This window comes from Panthera tigris, chromosome B1 (genome assembly GCF_018350195.1).
Source record: "Panthera tigris isolate Pti1 chromosome B1, P.tigris_Pti1_mat1.1, whole genome shotgun sequence".
Taxonomy (NCBI): Eukaryota; Metazoa; Chordata; class Mammalia; order Carnivora; family Felidae; genus Panthera; species Panthera tigris.
This window is the reverse complement of record NC_056663.1, coordinates 95,211,138-95,229,264: the sequence shown is the minus strand read 5'-3', so window position 1 is coordinate 95,229,264 and position 18,127 is coordinate 95,211,138. Positions and strand designations below refer to the sequence as shown.

General features: G+C 35.8%; 1 protein-coding gene across 10 annotated transcripts in view; it reads left to right on the top strand.

The window, feature by feature from the left end:
- The window catches only part of CB1H4orf33 (chromosome B1 C4orf33 homolog), a 119,726-nt gene that overhangs the window by 2,451 nt on the left and 99,148 nt on the right, over positions 1–18,127 (top strand). For 5 of the 10 annotated variants that reach the window (XR_006216775.1, XR_006216774.1, XR_006216776.1 and 2 more), the window contains exons 1-5: positions 1,731–1,771; positions 8,165–8,354; positions 13,033–13,093; positions 15,612–15,663; positions 16,022–16,221. Coding sequence is in view for 2 of the 10 variants with exons in the window: in XM_042983905.1 (XP_042839839.1) it covers positions 1,769–1,771; positions 8,165–8,354; positions 13,033–13,093; positions 15,612–15,663; positions 16,022–16,221 (506 nt within the window). In the remaining 8 variants the exon portion in view is untranslated. Of the gene's footprint in view, positions 1–1,730; positions 1,772–4,821; positions 4,841–8,164; positions 8,355–13,032; positions 13,094–15,611; positions 15,664–16,021; positions 16,222–18,127 lie in introns of those variants that run through there. The other 5 variants (XR_006216778.1, XR_006216777.1, XR_006216781.1 and 2 more) reach the window with 2 other exon arrangements.

Genomic DNA, 18,127 nt, shown 5'->3' with positions numbered 1-18,127 from the left:
TATTGAACAATAACTCCTCATTTCCCTCTCCCACCCAAAGTGATTTTTATAAAACAAAAATAATAGTTGTGGTAAAACAAATACAAAAGCCGTTTTTCCCCCAAAGAGGTTTTTAAAAGTATGCTATAAGCAAAATAAATTTAGGCTGAGCCATGTGAAATTGCAATTTTTACGATTTTTGAGTAATGGCTACATACTAATGTCTGCTCTTGCAGAGCAGGAGAAAATGGTGGTGACTTGACTTAAATATGTAGCATATGCACAGTATTCTCAGAGTAGCTATGAAGTTCAAGTGCAGTGACTCCTCCTGAATTAAACCCATAGATCCTATAGACATTTTGGTAACTCTCAGCAACCAAAATACAGAGTGATTCTATTATTTGGAAATATTGTAGTTCTGTAAATTATCACCTTTTCTTGAGAAGTTTAAAATTTTACACAAAATTGTGTTATGAGTTTGTGTCTAATCCTCTTTAGAAACCATAAGTTTACACTGGCATGAAAGAGACACTAAATGAAGGAAAATAGATTGATAAATGCTCGGATAGTTAAGACTGAACCAACCAGAGCCATGATGTGTATCTCTAGAACACTTAACCATATTTTATGATCTCAAGGATCAGTTAGATTCTCCTACCTCAAAGTCTAGTTTTTTTAAAGGAAAACCACTTAAGAAAGATGTAATTTTAATGATTTCAACAGAAAAATATTTTTTAAGCAAACCTATATACTTTAATAATAACAACTAATCTCTTATATTTACTACATACATGCTAGGCACTGTACTAAATATATATATATATATATATATATATATATATATACACACACACATATGTGTGTGTGTGTGTGTGTATATGTGTGTGTGTGTGTATATATATATATATATATATATATATATATATATCCGCTCACAAAAACCTTTGAAGCTAGGTCCTATTTTAAAATCCTTTTTACAGTAACTTGCTGATGATCACAGTTGGAAAGTTGCTTGAATTGGAATTTGACCCTAGGCAGTCTGGTTCCAATGTCACAATCTTTGACCACTATGTATATGCCTCCCAGTAGTGTAATATAATTTACATTTAGGGTAATATTATTTATAATGAGTGTAATATAAAATTAATTTACAATTTTTGCTTATAGGGCCAGTTAGCCTTTAGTTACATTAAGTGAATTATTGCTGTATGTGTTCTATTGTAATTTTTTTTTTAATGTTTATTTTTGAAAGGGAGAGAGATAGAGGGAGGGGCAGAGAGAGAGAGGGAGGGGCAAGAGGATCCAAAGCAGGCTCTGTGCTGGATGTGGAGCTCGGATATGTGAACCATGAGATCATGACCTGAGCCAAAATCCGTGTTTAACTGACTGAGCCACCTAGGAGCCCTCGTTCTATTGTAATTTTAATGATTTATAATCCATTTTGAGATTGTTGCACAATATTTATATTGCTGAATTACCCATCCTTCCCCTTCTAGACTGCTCAAACTTAAGTGGAAAGATTAAAAGTTCAGATATTCATTGGTAGTCTTTCAGCAGTTTTCTTTCCTGCAAAAACCAGGCATCTCAGCCTCAGTCCTCCGAGCCCCACCCCCAGAATGTGTAGGCAGCTGGGTGGAGCCTAAGGTTGAGCCCTCTCCGGTGACCCCCACAGAAGCTAGTGAGCTGAGTGTGGTGCAGAAAAGAGCTTCCGGGTCTGTGGTGTCTCCTAGTTATGCGCTGTTCCCTCTGTCATTACTGGCACCTTCGACCAGTCTTGTTGGCTTGTTCTATGGTAATTTATTTTTCCGCTGCTTTTGCTGGCATAGTTTACTCCCACTTTCGGACTGACTTTCTTCTTTCTCCGTTTCTCTTGTAAATGGGCAGGGGTGCAAGTGGAAGTAGAATGCAAACTGAAAATAATTTCGTGAGAAACTACAGAAAATTTCGTGAAAAAAGGAATTTGGAAATTATCCTTGTAAAACGTTCTGTAGAGAAAACACCTTTTTCCGTAACTTAACCTTTGCAGAATGTTTTCCGTCTTCCAGGTGCTCAGTGTTCTGGGGTTCTGTCTTCTTTATCTCCCTTCATTTCCTTTTAAAGGCCTTTTCTCTAGTACAGATAAAGCATGAAAATAATTTAAAAATTGTGACTTTTTTTGATGAAAGAGGAGTTTGAAGAATAGAGGTTAAAAATGTGGAAAAACACAGATTAACAAACATTCTTTTAAGAAAGTTTAAATAGGGGTACCTGGGTGGCTCAGTGGGTTAGCATCTGACTTTGGCTCAGATCATGATCTCACGGTTGGTGAGTTCCAGCCCCAAGTCGGGCTGTGTGCTGAGGGCTCAGAGCCTGGAGCCCGCTTCAGATTCTGTCTCCCTCTCTCTGTTCCTCTTCCACTCATGTTGTGTCTCTTTCAAAAATAAAATAAAACATTAAAAAATAATGAAAAAAAGTTTAAATAGCCAACACTGAAATTGCATAATAGACTGGTGATCACCTTGAATGAATATATTCCTTCAATAATATTCCCAGTGTTCATTCTGACTTTTTGGAAATGTTAAGCATATGTAGTCAGAGAAGCGTCTGTAGAGAAGAGGTGGTCACTATAGTCTTTGAGAGATCCAGCCATAAAATGGACTTTAAAAATAGTTTCAAATGATTCATTTATTTTTTGATAGTGATGTGTGCCTATCATAATATAAAATTCAGGTAGTTTTTTAAAAGAAAGTGATAATGGTTGCAAGTAAACCTCCCTTTCTGTCTTGTCTCAGGCAGTTAATTCCCTCAAAAGAGGTAACCACTGTCATCACTGGTTTCTTGTATATGCTTTTTGAGATACTATATGCATTCACAAGTATATATGCAAAGAGCCTTTTTTTTAATGAAATAAATTCATGCTTTTTGCACCTTGCTTTTTTCACTGAATATATTTTAGATATATATAGAGAGAGCTGCCTCATTTTTAATAGCTAAATTGTATTTCCTTGCTTAATAATAGTGTAATTTCTTCACCAGTCCTCTACTGATGGATATTTAAATTATGATATTAATTTGATATTTTGTTATTATAAATAATGTTGCAGTGAATGTCTTTATACTTATGTCATTTTGAATATGTGCAGGTATAATAACTCCTAGAACTAGAATTGAGTCAAAGGATATTTGCATTTTTTTGTTTTGATAGATATTGAGGGATTGCTCTTCACAGAGGCTGTGCCAGTAATGCCCCCACAACAATATGTGATTATTTCTCAGTGCCCTCTTTATCATACCATGTTATCAAACTTTTTGATCCATGGAAATAGTAATGTATTGTTTTAATTTGCATTTCTATCATAAGTGAGGTTGAACATTTTGCATCTACTTTCTGTCAACTGTGTTTTCCTATTTTGCTGTTGGGATATTGATGTTTTCCTTACTGATTTCTAGGAGCCCTTTAAACATCAAAGAAGTTAGTTATTTGTCTAAAATATGAGTTGAAGATGTTTTTGTTCCCAAACTATCTTTTGATTTTGTAATGGTGGGCTTCTCTTTTCTTTTCTTTTCTTTTCTTTTCTTTTCTTTTCTTTTCTTTTCTTTTCTTTCTAGAGAGCATACATGATCCAGGGAGAAGGGCAGAGGGAGGGAGAGAGAGAGAGAGAGAGAGAGAGAGAGAGAGAGAGAGAGAATCTCAAGCAGGCTCCATGCCCAGCACGGAGCCTGACGTGGATCCCGACATGGGGTTGGATGTCATGATCATAACATGAGCCAAAATCAGGAGTCAGATACTTAACCAACTGAGCCACCCAAGTGCCCCTGTAATGGTGGTAGTTGTTTTTTTGTTTTGTTTTGTTTTGTTTTTTTGTGGATGTAGGCAGACTTCTTCTGGTTTTGTTATTTTTATGCAGCCAAATGTATCACTCTTTTATGTCTTTTGGGTTTGGGGTTATATTTTATTCATTTTTTTAAGTTTATTTTTGAGACAGAGCATGCAAGCGAGGGAAGGGCACAGAGAGAGGGGGAAAGAAGATCTGAGGTGGGCACCGTGCTGATAGCAGTGAGCCCGATGCAGGGCTCAAACTCACAAACTGTGAGATCATGACCTGAGCCAGGGTTCGACACTCAACTGACTGAGCCACCCAGGTGCTCCTGGGGTTATATTTTAAAAGGTTTTTTTTCTACTATAAGGTTTTTTAAAAATTCATTTTTTCCATTTTTTAATATGGTTTTTATGTTTAAATTTTTGATTCATTTAAATTTGAACATAATATACCAAACTATATTTAAATATATATACTATTTTTATATACTATTTAAATATAGTATATATTATATATACTATATATAATATATTACTATTTATACTATGTATTATACATATTATATATAACATATACTATTTAAATATACTATATAAGCTATTTATAGTTTGGTATAGGGATCCAACCTTATTAAATTGGACTGCAAAATGAACTAATTGATAATAGACCTGTTTGGTTTAGTTATACAAGACCTGGTTGGTTAGCTACATGAGAATCATCCCTAACTCCCTAGAGACTTAAACTTTATTTCCTGAGCACCTGGTATGTCACCTGAAATAAAGTGAGTAGTTAATAAACCTTTTTTAAAAAATTTTTTAAACATTTATTCATTTTTGAGAGACACAGAGAGACAGAGTGTGAGTGAGGGAGAGGCAGAAAGAGAGGGAGACACAGAATCTGAAGCAGGTTCCAGGCTCTAAACTGTCAGTTCAGAGCCCGATATAGGGCTCGAATTCACAGACTGCGAGATCATGACCTGAGCTGAAGTTGGACTCTTAACTGACTGAGCCCCCAGGCACCCAATACACCTATGATAAACTAAATTGAAAGGACGTTTCTAGGTATGATATATTATCTTAGTTACTTACCACTGTTTTGGTTGAAAGAGAAATGCTACCACAAACACAGTTGATTTCTATTGCACAAAACCTTAGAATCATGAAATTTTGGATCCAGAGACTAGAATGATTATTTACTTAAGAAATAAATAATAAATTCCTATTACTTACAGGCATTCTAGTTGGGAATGGAGAGACAGTAAACATGTTGTAATGCTGTGAATCATGTATAGACAGTAGAGAGTGACAGGAAATAGAGTGCTGCAGGGATGCACACTAGCACAGGTCACAAAGGACGTGGACAGTTGAATTGTCTTTACTTCATATGAGTACATGTGCAAACAAAAAAATTGAGAGGTAGTGAGAGTTAAGCTTCAGGAGACAGTTCTAAGTATCCCAGGGAAATTGAAAGGAGAATGTGTTGTTTTTGTCTGGGCCCATGTTATATTTAGATTACATTGTAAACTAGTGGGTTTGACCATATTTTTAGGTTAATTTTGTTATAAACATTGTGTACATTTAGATTAACAGGAATGCTCTTTAAGCAAATTAACAAATTTGTCATTCTAATAAGGAAACTAAAGTCATTTATGCAATTAAAGCCAAAGTTACATGCTACCCTTGGACATGTCATCCATGACACTCCTCCCTGCTGGTAGAAGTCTAGTCAATATTTCTTGCAGTAATTTTCAAACACTGCTCAAAGAAATTCAGGGAAAAAGGCTAATAGAAGGTCTTGAAGTTCCACTACTTTATACTCTCAACAAGAGTAGCTCTGCTTTTATATTTAATTTCTTCTGAACTTTTAAGTAAGATTACATTTTATAATTTGAAGTTATAGAGTAGTTTGTAATTTGAAACTCTAAAGTACATGTCACTCTTACCACAAGACCCACCATGTGTGGATGGATGTGACAAGCCACTTTTTAGGAGCAAATCACTGTGTGTGGTTTAATTCCATTTAGACATAGAGATGATTGCCTAGAATAGCTGGGCGTTGAGAATTCTGTAGTGGAAACCCACTGATTAGGATAGAGATCCCTTTAATGTGTGCAATATTTTTGTAGATATGATGGTCCTGTGGAAAATGAGTGAATCCGCCAAAACTTCCAAGTCACTAAGTTATATTTTGCCAGGATTGTAAAGCTCCAGGTTATGAGAATAGCATATTCTCTGGCATATTGGTACCAGAATCAGATTTAATCACCATTTCTAACATCTTGATTTGTTCTTATTTCTTCCTGTATGCTTCAAGATGGTACTTAACCAGTACCAAAATTTGGGATAGAGATTTATCCATTTATACATGAAGAATGTGCCTTGATATTTCAACTAAGGATAGTAAATTTATGATTGAGGTATTTTATTTCACATAAAATCAGTACTAAGTTCTACAAAAATCACTCAATTTATGCAGACTTATCACTCATTGAGCTTATTTTAATAATGAAGAACATAAATTGCTGAACATATCCTCTTCTCAAATACTGTAAGTTGCAAATGGATTGTAATGCCAGAATTATTTTATTTTAATTTTAGAGATTATCAATTAAAATTTGTTAGCATGTAGTGAAAATTAGGAAGAGCTACTACATACTTTAGAAAAAGGTTTTCAAAGATCTTGGATTCCTGTGGGCCACCGAGCTTATATATTTGGATCTCCCAATGATTGGTACACAGTAGGTACTCAGTATCTATTCATTGAAATAAATTTATTCAAAACTTAATAACTTTATTATTTGCAGTAAAAACCTATGAAGCAAGGAAATGCATTCAAAGGTTTCAGATAAGGGAAATTGAAGTTTGGAAATAGCACCATTGCTAATCAAGATTATCTTCTGAACAAGACATAAGGACCTAATATAAGTTGAGGAATCCACCACTCCTAAAATAAGGTTTTCATCTCCTTACAGATCTCTGATGTACCTTCATTTTTCTTAATGTTTATTAATTTTTTAGAGAGGGAGAGAGAGAGACAGAGTGCAAGCAGGGAAGGAGCAGAGAGAGAGGGAGGCACAGAATCTGAAGAAAACTCCAGGCTCTGAGCTGTCAGCACAGAGCCCAACACAGGGCTCGAACTCACGAACCGTGAGATCATCATCTGAGCTGGCGTCGGCCACTTAACCGACTGAGCCACCCAGGCACCCCAGTGATGTGTCTTCATTTGGGAAAACGTGGCTTATATTAGTTCAGTTTCATGTGACCTTGGACAAATCTGTTTTCTTCATTTGTAATGAGGATAAAAATAGATCCTCTGCAAGTTTGTTGTGAAATTAAGTGAGATAACATTTATAAAATGCCTGATCTATAGTGTTTAAATAAAAATGTAATTTTATAAATATAATGCTTTCTTTGCATTTAATCCTCAGAGAAACAATTTAAAATGCAAATACTGCTTGTGTCAAATGTATTTAGTCTATTTCAAAGTTTAGACGATAAATTCTATTTTTCAGTCAGAGAAGGGATTAACATGTTGTGTTTAACACTTGAAATATCAACAATTGAGAAGGTTAAGAAAATCTGTACCCTGAGATCAAGGAAGACAATATTAAACTCTACTAACCTTCAAATAGTTGGAGCACCCCCCTTCCCGCAATTCCCACCCCAAAGAGAAAAGGGTTTTAGCCAAAAGAACAAGTGTTAACAGCAGTGCTTCTGCTGATTTGTAGTTATTTTTTTTATCAAATCGTTTTTTTATTATATAGATCTTGATTCCCAAAGGGGTCCAATACACCTGCACATTTTAGAATAAAAGATAAAGAATGTAGACACTCATAGTGTTTATAGTCATTGAGTACATGAATAGTTTCTTCAGTGGACTTAATTGGTTTTTAAAAATGATTTTGAGGGGCGCCTGGGTGGCGCAGTCGGTTAAGCGTCCGACTTCAGCCAGGTCACGATCTCGCGGTCTGTGAGTTCGAGCCCCGCGTCAGGCTCTGGGCTGATGGCTCAGAGCCTGGAGCCTGTTTCCGATTCTGTGTCTCCCTCTCTCTGCCCCTCCCCCGTTCATGCTCTGTCTCTCTCTGTCCCAAAAATAAATAAAAAACGTTGAAAAAAAAAATGATTTTGATATATTCTTTACAAGGTAACATGAGCTGCATCTAGACCTAGTCTTAAAGCTTTTTGGATCCAACTCCCTATCTTATAATAGAACTCACATCCACGGTTTGCCATAACACAAATGGCCTTTTGACTCTCAGAACTGTGTGTCTGCCCCTCTGCTGCTTTCCTGCTATTTGACATTGACATTTCCATTTCATTTCTAACTATAGGAAACAATTGTATACGGTTAAAGAGTTTGTCTTATTTTTTTTTTTTTTCCTTTAGAGTCTTCAGATGGATTTTAAAATAGAATACACTTGGGATGGTTTTCCAGTGAAGCATGAGCCAGTGTTTGTCAGGCTGAATCCAGGTGATGGAGGAGTGGTGATGGAAGTTAGCGCCCCATTTTTCAATGATCCTCCAGCCCCACTTGGAGAACCAGGAAAACCTTTCAATGAACTGTGGGATTATGAAGGTAAGTGGAAGTACTGTATTTTATTGCAAACATAAATCTTTTTATAATACCCTCTCCTAGAACTATTATTTTATCTTGCTGTAAGGAAGTGTGTGCTCTTCTGAGCAGCTGACGTGTGCAGTTTCTTCCGTTCCCTACCAATCTCTTATTCTGACTTTTTCACCATCACCTGTGTGACTTCAGCTATATAACTAGAACAGTGAAAAATGGCAATTACAAATCCAGATTTTTAAATTGCTGCCATATTTCTTTCCTTTACTTCTGATACCTATTTTAAGAAGAGTTCAGCATTTCTGTTTTGTCGTTAAGTATCTTCAAATTGCCACTTTAACCTTATAAACCTTCTTTATGGAAGTTTGGGGATGTTTTACTTACAGAAATACTATCAACTTTAATATGAAATGTAGTTTTTATTTTATACTGACAATCTCACATGTCAAATGAAGACTAAAAGACATACCATGAAATTACATTTTGCCAGGTTTGCTATATGATCCCCTCCTAATGTATTCTAATTAAGCAACCAAACTTATATTTTGAAATACTCTTTATGATTCCATTCCTCAGATCACAAACCATAACTGTCCCTGAGATGAAGTTCAAACCCTTCCTGTAAGATTTCAGAGTACTCATGGGTTGGGCTATCATATTCAACCAAAAGCTCTTTTTTTTAATTAAAGTGTCATTGATACACTATGTTACATTAGTTTCAGGTGTACAGCATAATGGTCCGACAAGTCTGTGTATTATACTATGCTCACCACAAGTGTAGCTGCCATCAGTCTCCATACAATGCTATTACAGTACCATTGATTATATTCCCTTTATCTCTGTGACTTATTTATTCCAAAACTGGAAGCCTGTATCTCCCACTGCCTTTCACCCATGTTCCCTATCTCCCTCCAGCAACCATCAGTTTGTTCTCTGTATTTATGGGTCTGTTTCCACTTTTTATTTACTCATTTGTTTTGTTTTTTAGATTCCATATATAAGTGAAACCATATGTCAACCAAAGGCTCTTGACTTATGAAAGGCTAATGGTCTTACTATCCATGAATGTTCTCGCCCATGTACCTTTTCTCATTCTATTTCCCCCACCTGTAATGCACTTAGTTCTAAGGTCTAATATAGGTTTCATTTCTTTAAAAAAACCTTTGATGATTCTTGTAATCCATACAATCTGTATAGCATCTGTATAGCATGCATTTTGTCAGTGTTAACTTACCATATGTAAAACATACATTATCTTTTACTGATACCGAACTTAAATATACCAGCTACCTACTGGTGTAGACACCAATGTGACTTAACTACTGGAAGTACCACAGACACCAAACTCAAGAGCTCCTAAACTCAACTCATCTACTTCTGTCATAAACCTGCTTCTTGCCCCAGTTGCCCAATTACTTAATACATCAGTTCACCAAATACAGAAATATGAGGTCTTTCCAATATATCCTTCTCTCTCACTCTCCATATTTGGATTTATTTACTGAGTCCTATCAGCTTTACCTCCTGAATGTTTCTCTAAGCTAGTTCTTCTTCATCCCCACTATCCCTGCCATAGGTTAGACCTTTATGATCTTTCACCTGGGCCAGTCAAAGCCTCCTTACTTGTCCTTTTGCCCTTGGCTTCATTCTTCACTTAGAAGCCAGAGTGATCTATCTAAAATGAAAATTCAAGGGGCGCCTGGGTGGCTCAGTCGGTTAAGTGGCCGACTTCAGCTCAGGTCATGATCTCGCGGTCCGTGAGTTCGAGCCCTGCGTCGGGCTCTGTGCTGACCGCTCAGGGCCTGGAGCCTGTTTCAGATTCTGTGTCTCCCTCTCTCTCTGACCCTCCCTCGTTCATGCTCTGTCTCTCTCTGTCTCAAAAATAAATAAACGTTAATAAAAAAATAATTAAAAAAAAATAATAAAAAAAATAAAATGAAAATTCAAACTCATAATTCAGGTCTTTACAAACCTTCTCAGGCTCCCTGTCCTCTCGGGATAGTTTCATCCTTCTTTTTATGATCTCTATATAAGATTTTCCATGACCTAGCCCCTTATTCTCTTTGCAGCATTGCTTCTTCATGCACTTCAATGTTTGCCTAGAAAGACTGAACTGCTTGTAGTTCTTTAAGGGAAAATATTTCCTAATCATGTACATTTGATTATACTTCTCTTTGATCCTGGAATGCCCTTTTCATCATTCCTCTTCACCCAGTTCCAACTCATCTTTCAAGATGGAGCTTAGGTAACACCTTCTCCAGGAATCCTTCCCTAAACCACATTTTGGAGCTAAGTATCTGTTTTCTCTTTTCTTGTGGTAGCAACCCATACCTCCTTCCCTTTTGATATTTTTATTAGAAGTGTCCACTTTCATGTCTGATTAGGTTGTAAGCTAATGAAAGTATTCCCAGAATCTGATACAGGGTTTAATTCAGAGAAGATGCAAAAATGATTTTAAGATGATTATGGAAAGTAGTAATTAGAAGATGTATTAGAGTCTTCCAGAGAAACAAGACCAAGAGATACAGTGTGTGTGTGAGTGTGTGTATGTGTAAAGAAAGAGAGGGATTTATTTTAAGGTATTGGGTTATGCAGTTTTAGAGTCTGGCAAGTACAAAATCTTCACGGTAGAGCAGCAGGCTGGAGATGTGGTGAAGAGTATATACTGCAGTCTGAGTCTGATGGTGTCTGCTGGCAGAATTCCTTCATGGTCAGGGGAAGTCTGTCTTTTTTCTGTTAAGGGCTTCAATGATTGGATGAGACTCAGCCACATTATAGGGAATAATCTGCTTTACTAAAAGTTTACCGATTTAAATGCTAAATCTCATGTAAACAATACCTTCACAGAAACATCTAGGATAATGTTTGACCGAATATCTGGGTACTATGGCTAAGTTGACACAAAAATTAACCATCATGGAAGCATTCTAATTCATTTAGGTAAAAAACTTAGAAAGGGGCAATAAGCCTGAATCACTGTATCCATGCTCAGCGAGGAGCCCGAGCGGGGCTTGATGCCAAGACCCTGGGCTCATGACCTGAGCTGAAATCACCAGTTGGATGCTCAACCAACTGAGCCAGCCAGGCGACCCTTAGATATTTTATTATAAAAATAACACATGGAAAACTGGAAACAACATATATGTCTTCAATAAAGGACTGTGTGAATAAATTATAACATTCTATAGAAGAATACTATACAATAGTTTAAAAGCATTAGGTATCTATATGCTGCAAATTTTTTTGTGAAAAAAGCAAGTTGTAGGCAATTATGATCCATATTTATTTTTTAAAATCCATGCAGGTAAAATAGATTGTAGAAGGACAGAAAACATCTGACAAAAATTTTAGAGCAAAGTGGAAAGAAAAGGACTTTGCCTTTTTACTTTATATATGTTTATATTGTTTTAATCATTTATAAGAAGTATGTATTACTTTCATAATTAAACAATTTAAAAAACATCACATGCACAAAAAAGTCCAGGAAATTGTAAAGAAAAGAAAAATCACCTACGTGTATTGCCCCTATCAGAGATAACCAGTCATTTGTGTGCGTGTGTGTGTGTGCGCGTGCGCGCGTGCACTCATACTTTGCATACATTTATTTTTTAATTTTTTTAATGTTTATTTATTTTTGATAGAGAGACAGAGTGCAAGCAGCGGAGAGGCAGAGAGAGAGGGAGACACAGAATCCGAAGCAGGCTTCAGGCTCCGAGCTGTCAGCCCAGAGCCTGATGCGGGACTCACACTCACGGACTGTGAGATCATGACCTGAGCTGAAGTCAAATGCTCAACAGACTGAGCCACCCAGGCTCTCTCCCCTTTACAGACATCTAGACACAGGCATGCATGCACATTCTTATTTCATGTACATTTCGTTATTGTTCTGCAGCCTGCTTATCACATGTCATGGATATCTTCCCATATCAAAAAATATAATTAACTGTATATTTGATTGTAATGACTGTATTATATATTTTTGCATGGAATATATAAATTCCATAATTTATTTAACAGCTCTCCCATATAACAGCAGTTTTATTTATATAGTGCGAAATAACCATTTAGATCATTCTAAATTTTTGAGCAATACTTTGATGACTGGCATGATATTTATTTCTTTTCCCAGTTGTCTGATTATTTTCTTTTTAAAAAAATTTTTTTAATGTGTTTTTAATTTATTTTTGAGACAGAGAGAAACAGAGCATGAGCAGGGGAGGGGCAGAGAGAGAGGGACACAGAATCTGAAGCAGACTCTAGGCTCTGAGCTGTGAGCACAGAACCCAATGCGGGGCTCAAACTCACGGACTGTGAGATCATGACCTGAACTGAAGTCGGACGCTTAACCGATTGAGCCACCCAGGCACCCCTGTCTGATTATTTTCTTAAGATAAATTGCTAGAAAAGAAGATAACTGTCTCAAAGTCTGTGTAATAATATTCATTGTTTTAGAACGTCACCCAACACGAGGCTTTATTAATATTTTTAATTTATGATGATCTGATGTAGGAAAAAAATGATGATTTATTTCCTATGTATTTCTTCTTCCAGGCAAATGCGTATTTGTTTTCTTTTGGGGATAGAATTAAAAATACTGAGTTAATTAATTTTATATTCTAAAAAATGAAGTATTTACTACTGAAGCAAAATCAACCTTCTCAGTATGTCTTATCTTTGTTTTCAAAAGTTGTGGAAGCATTTTTCTTGAATGACATAACTGAACAGTATTTAGAAGTTGAACTTTGTCCGTAAGTATAACATTTTTTTCTAACTCATTACTACGTAATTTGAATACAGTTATTTCCTTATTATAAATTATATGGTCAGGGAAAAGCTCAACTAATAGGAGTGCTAATCTGAACTAATCTGAATTATGTATAATTCTTTATTTTCAAGTTAGTGTATAACATATATTATAAACCTTTGAAAATATTATGTTGATATTATTCTCAATTCTCTAATGTGTCTTGTTTTCTAATTGGGTTTTTTATAAAATGAAAAATCATTATAAATAACAAAACTTCCTCTTATTATTTATTCTAAAATTTGCATTATTATATATTAGCTATTCAGAAATAAAAGGAGATATAGATATAATGAATTGAACTAGTTTCTTTTCGGGAATCTTTTAAATGACTGGATTAAATTTGAATTTTATGTATTACATAATTATGTATTCCTTCTTTTATTCATCATTCAGTTATTGAGTGTATACTATGTCACTTTGTGTTCAATGCCAGGGATAAAAATTAAATCACACATAGCTTTTTTAAAGACTTATTAAAAAAATTAACCTTGGACTGTTGTTTAAATTTAACCAGTCCTTTGGGAACCCTTTTTACCTAGTTGGCAGTTTTTCCTATATATGCAAAAAAGTAAATTTATGGCTACCTTTCATCTAAATTATGACAATTTAAATTAGTAAAATATTTAGTAAAGAAATATTTCTTTATATTGCCATTATTCATTTTAAATGACCTTAATTAAAAAAAAAATTTTTTAATGTTTATTTTCAAGAGATAGACGGCAAGCAAGGGAGGGGTGGAGAGAGAGGGAGACACAGAATCTGAAGCAGGCTCCAGGCTCTGAACTATCAGCACAGAGCCCAATGCGGGGCTCAAATCCATGAGCTATGTGATCATGACCCGAGCTGAAGTCAGATGTGGAACTGACTGACCCACCTAGGCACCCCTTTTAAATACCTCTTAGTATCTAAATCCAGCAGCCTCTGTCCCTTTGTAGGGTGGGCAGAGTCCCAAACAGTTGATTTAAATGAAATTTTAGATATTTTTTTCTTTTCCCTTATTTTGATATCTTGCTAATTCTGATGTGGAAAACATAGATGTTCACAATTATATTTTTGAGAACAATCATATATTTTTGTGTGTACCTTTTAACTAACATGCCAGAATCTTTTGTTGAAAATACGATTAAACTGTCATATGAGGAAATAAAACTTCAACTGTTGTGTGATTATTTTCATCATACAGGAGAGAAAGCTAAGGCAAATAGGCTTTCAACTTGTTTAGAAAGCAGTTAAGAACTTGGGTATGCTAGAATTCTAAAGTTTTATCCTTAGTTTTAAGTTCATTAGATGATACTATCAGTGTCTTTTCATAAAATGGTTTAGTAGTATATGAATAGGATAATTAGATTCTCTTTTGTTTTTAAATTATATAGTAACTATTATGTATATAATTAATAATTCTAAAAGTTAAAAAAAATCCTTAGAGTAGTTTAGTTTCATATATTCCAGGACAGTTAATAATCAAGAATCATGGTTTTGCTTCAGGCTATCAACTCCTATGACAGTTAGCCTCTAGGAAAACAACATGAAGAAAATTGTTGTTTTAATTTGCAAGGACTTTTTATTCCTCTTAGGATATTCTTAAGGTTGTATAATAATACAAATAAACAGAGAACTTTTAAGTGAAAATAATACTTCTGTTAGAATTATTTATTGAAGGAAATCCTTCCTGAAAAGCTTACAGCAGACCCTCTGAGGAGAAATGTTTAGTGTTTTCCAGAGACAGTAAATTTGTTTCATGTAACTACTTGAAATCCTTTGATTCTTACTGACCTGGCTCATCCCAGTTATGCTCTCTTAATAGAATTCCTTCTGAGGATATATTTTGTTTATCTTTGAAAATGTAACATCAGTGTCTGAGCTCATGGTACAAATTAAAAAAACAGGAAAACACAACAGGCAGACGGATGGTGGAGAGTTGTGTGAAAGAAGAGATACAAATTAAAATCTTCAGCCTGTTGACTTGTGTTAGACAATCTGTGGTTTTATTTCTTATCTTCCTGACGAGCGTCAGTCTTTTTTTTTCTTTTTCTTTTTCCTTTTCTTTTTTTTTCTTTTTTTTTTTTTAACAGAAATAGCCTTTAGTAAAGTTGTTGGATTCAGTCGTAGATATTTGTGCAAACTTCCTTTATGGTGTTTTAGTTTTCAAGATGGGTTTTATTATGCCATCAGATACTGTGGTATTCCCCCCCGCCCCCATCCCTTTTTCATATTTTGCCTCATCTGACACATGTAGCTTTCTGCATTTGACTGCAGTGGTCTGAAAAATGGTAAGCTTGAAAATCACATTTCTAAGTAACTGAACACACTAGTTCTCCCTATAATTATCCAATATTCATATTGCACCTTTTAATTATTTGGAAATTTGATATAAGCACACACACTGCAGGTATGAAGGAAAGTAAAGAAAATAACATTTGTTTCTTTCAAACACTCATGAGGAATTTTAATTTTGACAGTCACGGACAACATTTGGTGCTTTTACTCTCTGGAAGAAGAAATGTATGGAAAGTAAGTAAATAAAAATATTAGACAAAATCCTTTAATCCATAAGGTATGTAGAGAGGTGTGTGTGTCTTATATAAAATGTTTCAAGTATAAATCTAAATTTACTGGGGCGCCTGGTTGGCTCAGTCGGTTGGGTGTCCAACTTCGGCTCAGGTCATGATCTCACAGTTCGTGGGTTTGAGCCCCGTGTCGGGCTCTGTGCTGACAGCACACAGCCTGGAGCCTGTTTCGGATTCTGTGTCTCCCTCTCTCTCTGCCCCTCCCCTGTTCACGCTCTGTCTCTGTCTCAAGAATAAACATTAAAAATTTTTTTTTTTTAAAACATCTAAATTTACCTTTTGTGTTTCACATGTTTCTATAGCAGGAGCTTGCTCTATCATTCAGAGTGTCCAGAGAAGAGACAAAATGGGAAGGCAAAGCTTATCTTCCTTGGAGTTATTTTCCACCAAAGGTGACAAAATTCAATTCATTTGCAATTCATGGGTCAAAAGATAAAAGAAATTATGAAGCTCTTTACCCTGTACCTCAGCATGAACTGCAACAAGGACAAAAACCTGATTTGTAAGTAGAAAATAAATGAAGATACGTTCCGATTTTGAGTTTTTTGGAATCTAATTTGTGGTAGAACAGTAGTAACATTTTTCATTCCAAGAAGACACGTGTACAAATACCTAGTAGAGTCTTATGTCCAGTGACGGTCCCCAGTAAATACTTGACAGACTGACTTTGGGCAGACATTGTCTCTCTTACTGCTGTCAGTAGAGCACTTACATTTCCATAGCGGCATGAGAAAAGTGTTGCTTAGTGAGTATTGCAATGGCTAGTTTAAAAATATGGTTGCAAATTCATTTATGATCCCTTTCAGAGCTAAATGGCCAGAGGCATCTATGTTTCCTAATGTGAATGAGGGGTTAATAAATCTTTTCCCTTGCTGTTTAAAAATGTGATCTTCAGCCAACTCTCTAGCTCTCTTCCCCTGGTAACCTCATGATGATAAAAATGTCAGATATATTTTTAGGCAACATTGCTTGTCATAGTAATGACCCTTAATTGGTAAATTGATTCTGATCTGAGAGGAATTACGAATAAACTATGAATACCTGATAGGGGCAGCATGACTTTGGGATTTCCCCTTAACAGTCTCGTTCCCTGTGGGGATGTAAGAAACTATGCCTATGAAGTTACTATTACAAGAGATTTTGGCTCCTGTGGGGCAGCAGGCATGTAAGCTAAGGTATTGCCTACATTTTCTCATTTTGAGTCTTACCTCTTTGCACCTGAACCTGTCACGTAAGGAGAATATGATTCCTGCCCAGCCTCATAAATGCTTCATGGACTGCTGTAAACACTGCTCCCTTAGGAAGGAAAGGCACATGCTGTCCTGGGGCAAACTGAGATTCCTACTCTGTATCTCTCTGGGTGTACCTAGTGTGGCCAAGATAGTCTGGTGTGATTGCATGTTTAGAATAGCCTAACAGATATCCTGGTGGGCTTTGTACCATGGTAGACTGACTTTCCTGCCTTTTTACCTTTAGAAAGTGCTATACTGCCATTCCTCTCCCTTTAGCTTTCACCTTCCTGTCACGCTCTTTACTCACTTCACCTTTATCTTTTCTAGCCAATTGCCTTTATTCTGCCTGACACACTTTTCCCTTTTCCCTTTGCATTTGTCCCAGTCCTGACCCTTTATCTTATCCTTCACTGTTTCCCTAACCTCTTTTTTTTTTAATTTTTAAAATTTAAAAAATTGAAGTATAGTTGAGACACACTGTTACATTAGTTTCAGGTGTACAACATAGTGATTCGATAAGTCTGTACATTATGCTATGCTCATAAGTGTAGCTGCCATCAGTCTCCATACAACAAATGCTATTACAATATATTCACTAGGCTATATTGACTAGATTCCCAAGGCTGCACTTTTTATCCCCATGATTTATTCATTTTGCAACTGGAAGTTTCCTACATTGACCATGTGACTCTAAACCAGGTTCAGCCTGGCCAGGGGGGCAGAATGGGACAGGAATCCAGATGCAACTCACTCAGGGCCCTCATATCAAGATGGCTTGTTTCTCTGGTTCTTCACCAGCTAGCTAATGCCTTCCTGTATTCAGGCTCCTCATTTACAAGTTATTGGAGTTTTACCCTAGATTAAAGTATGATTATACTATTGGCCAAGGTGGAGCCAGGGCAGAGTGATTTCCTACACAGCTGAGATCCACTGTAACTTGTTAGTGAAGCCTTTCTCCTCATTAAGCCACAATAGTTTAAATGGTTTTCCCAGAAAGGAGAGAACTAGGATTAAATCTCTTTTACATTAACCGCCCTTGCTTTGACAAAATAGTCTATTCTCTATAATCTATTGAGCTGAAGCTTTAAAAACAATTATCTATATGGCATATAAAGTATATAACACTTTGAATGTAAAAATATCTGTAAGAGTATAATATTTGTTAAGGCTAGATGG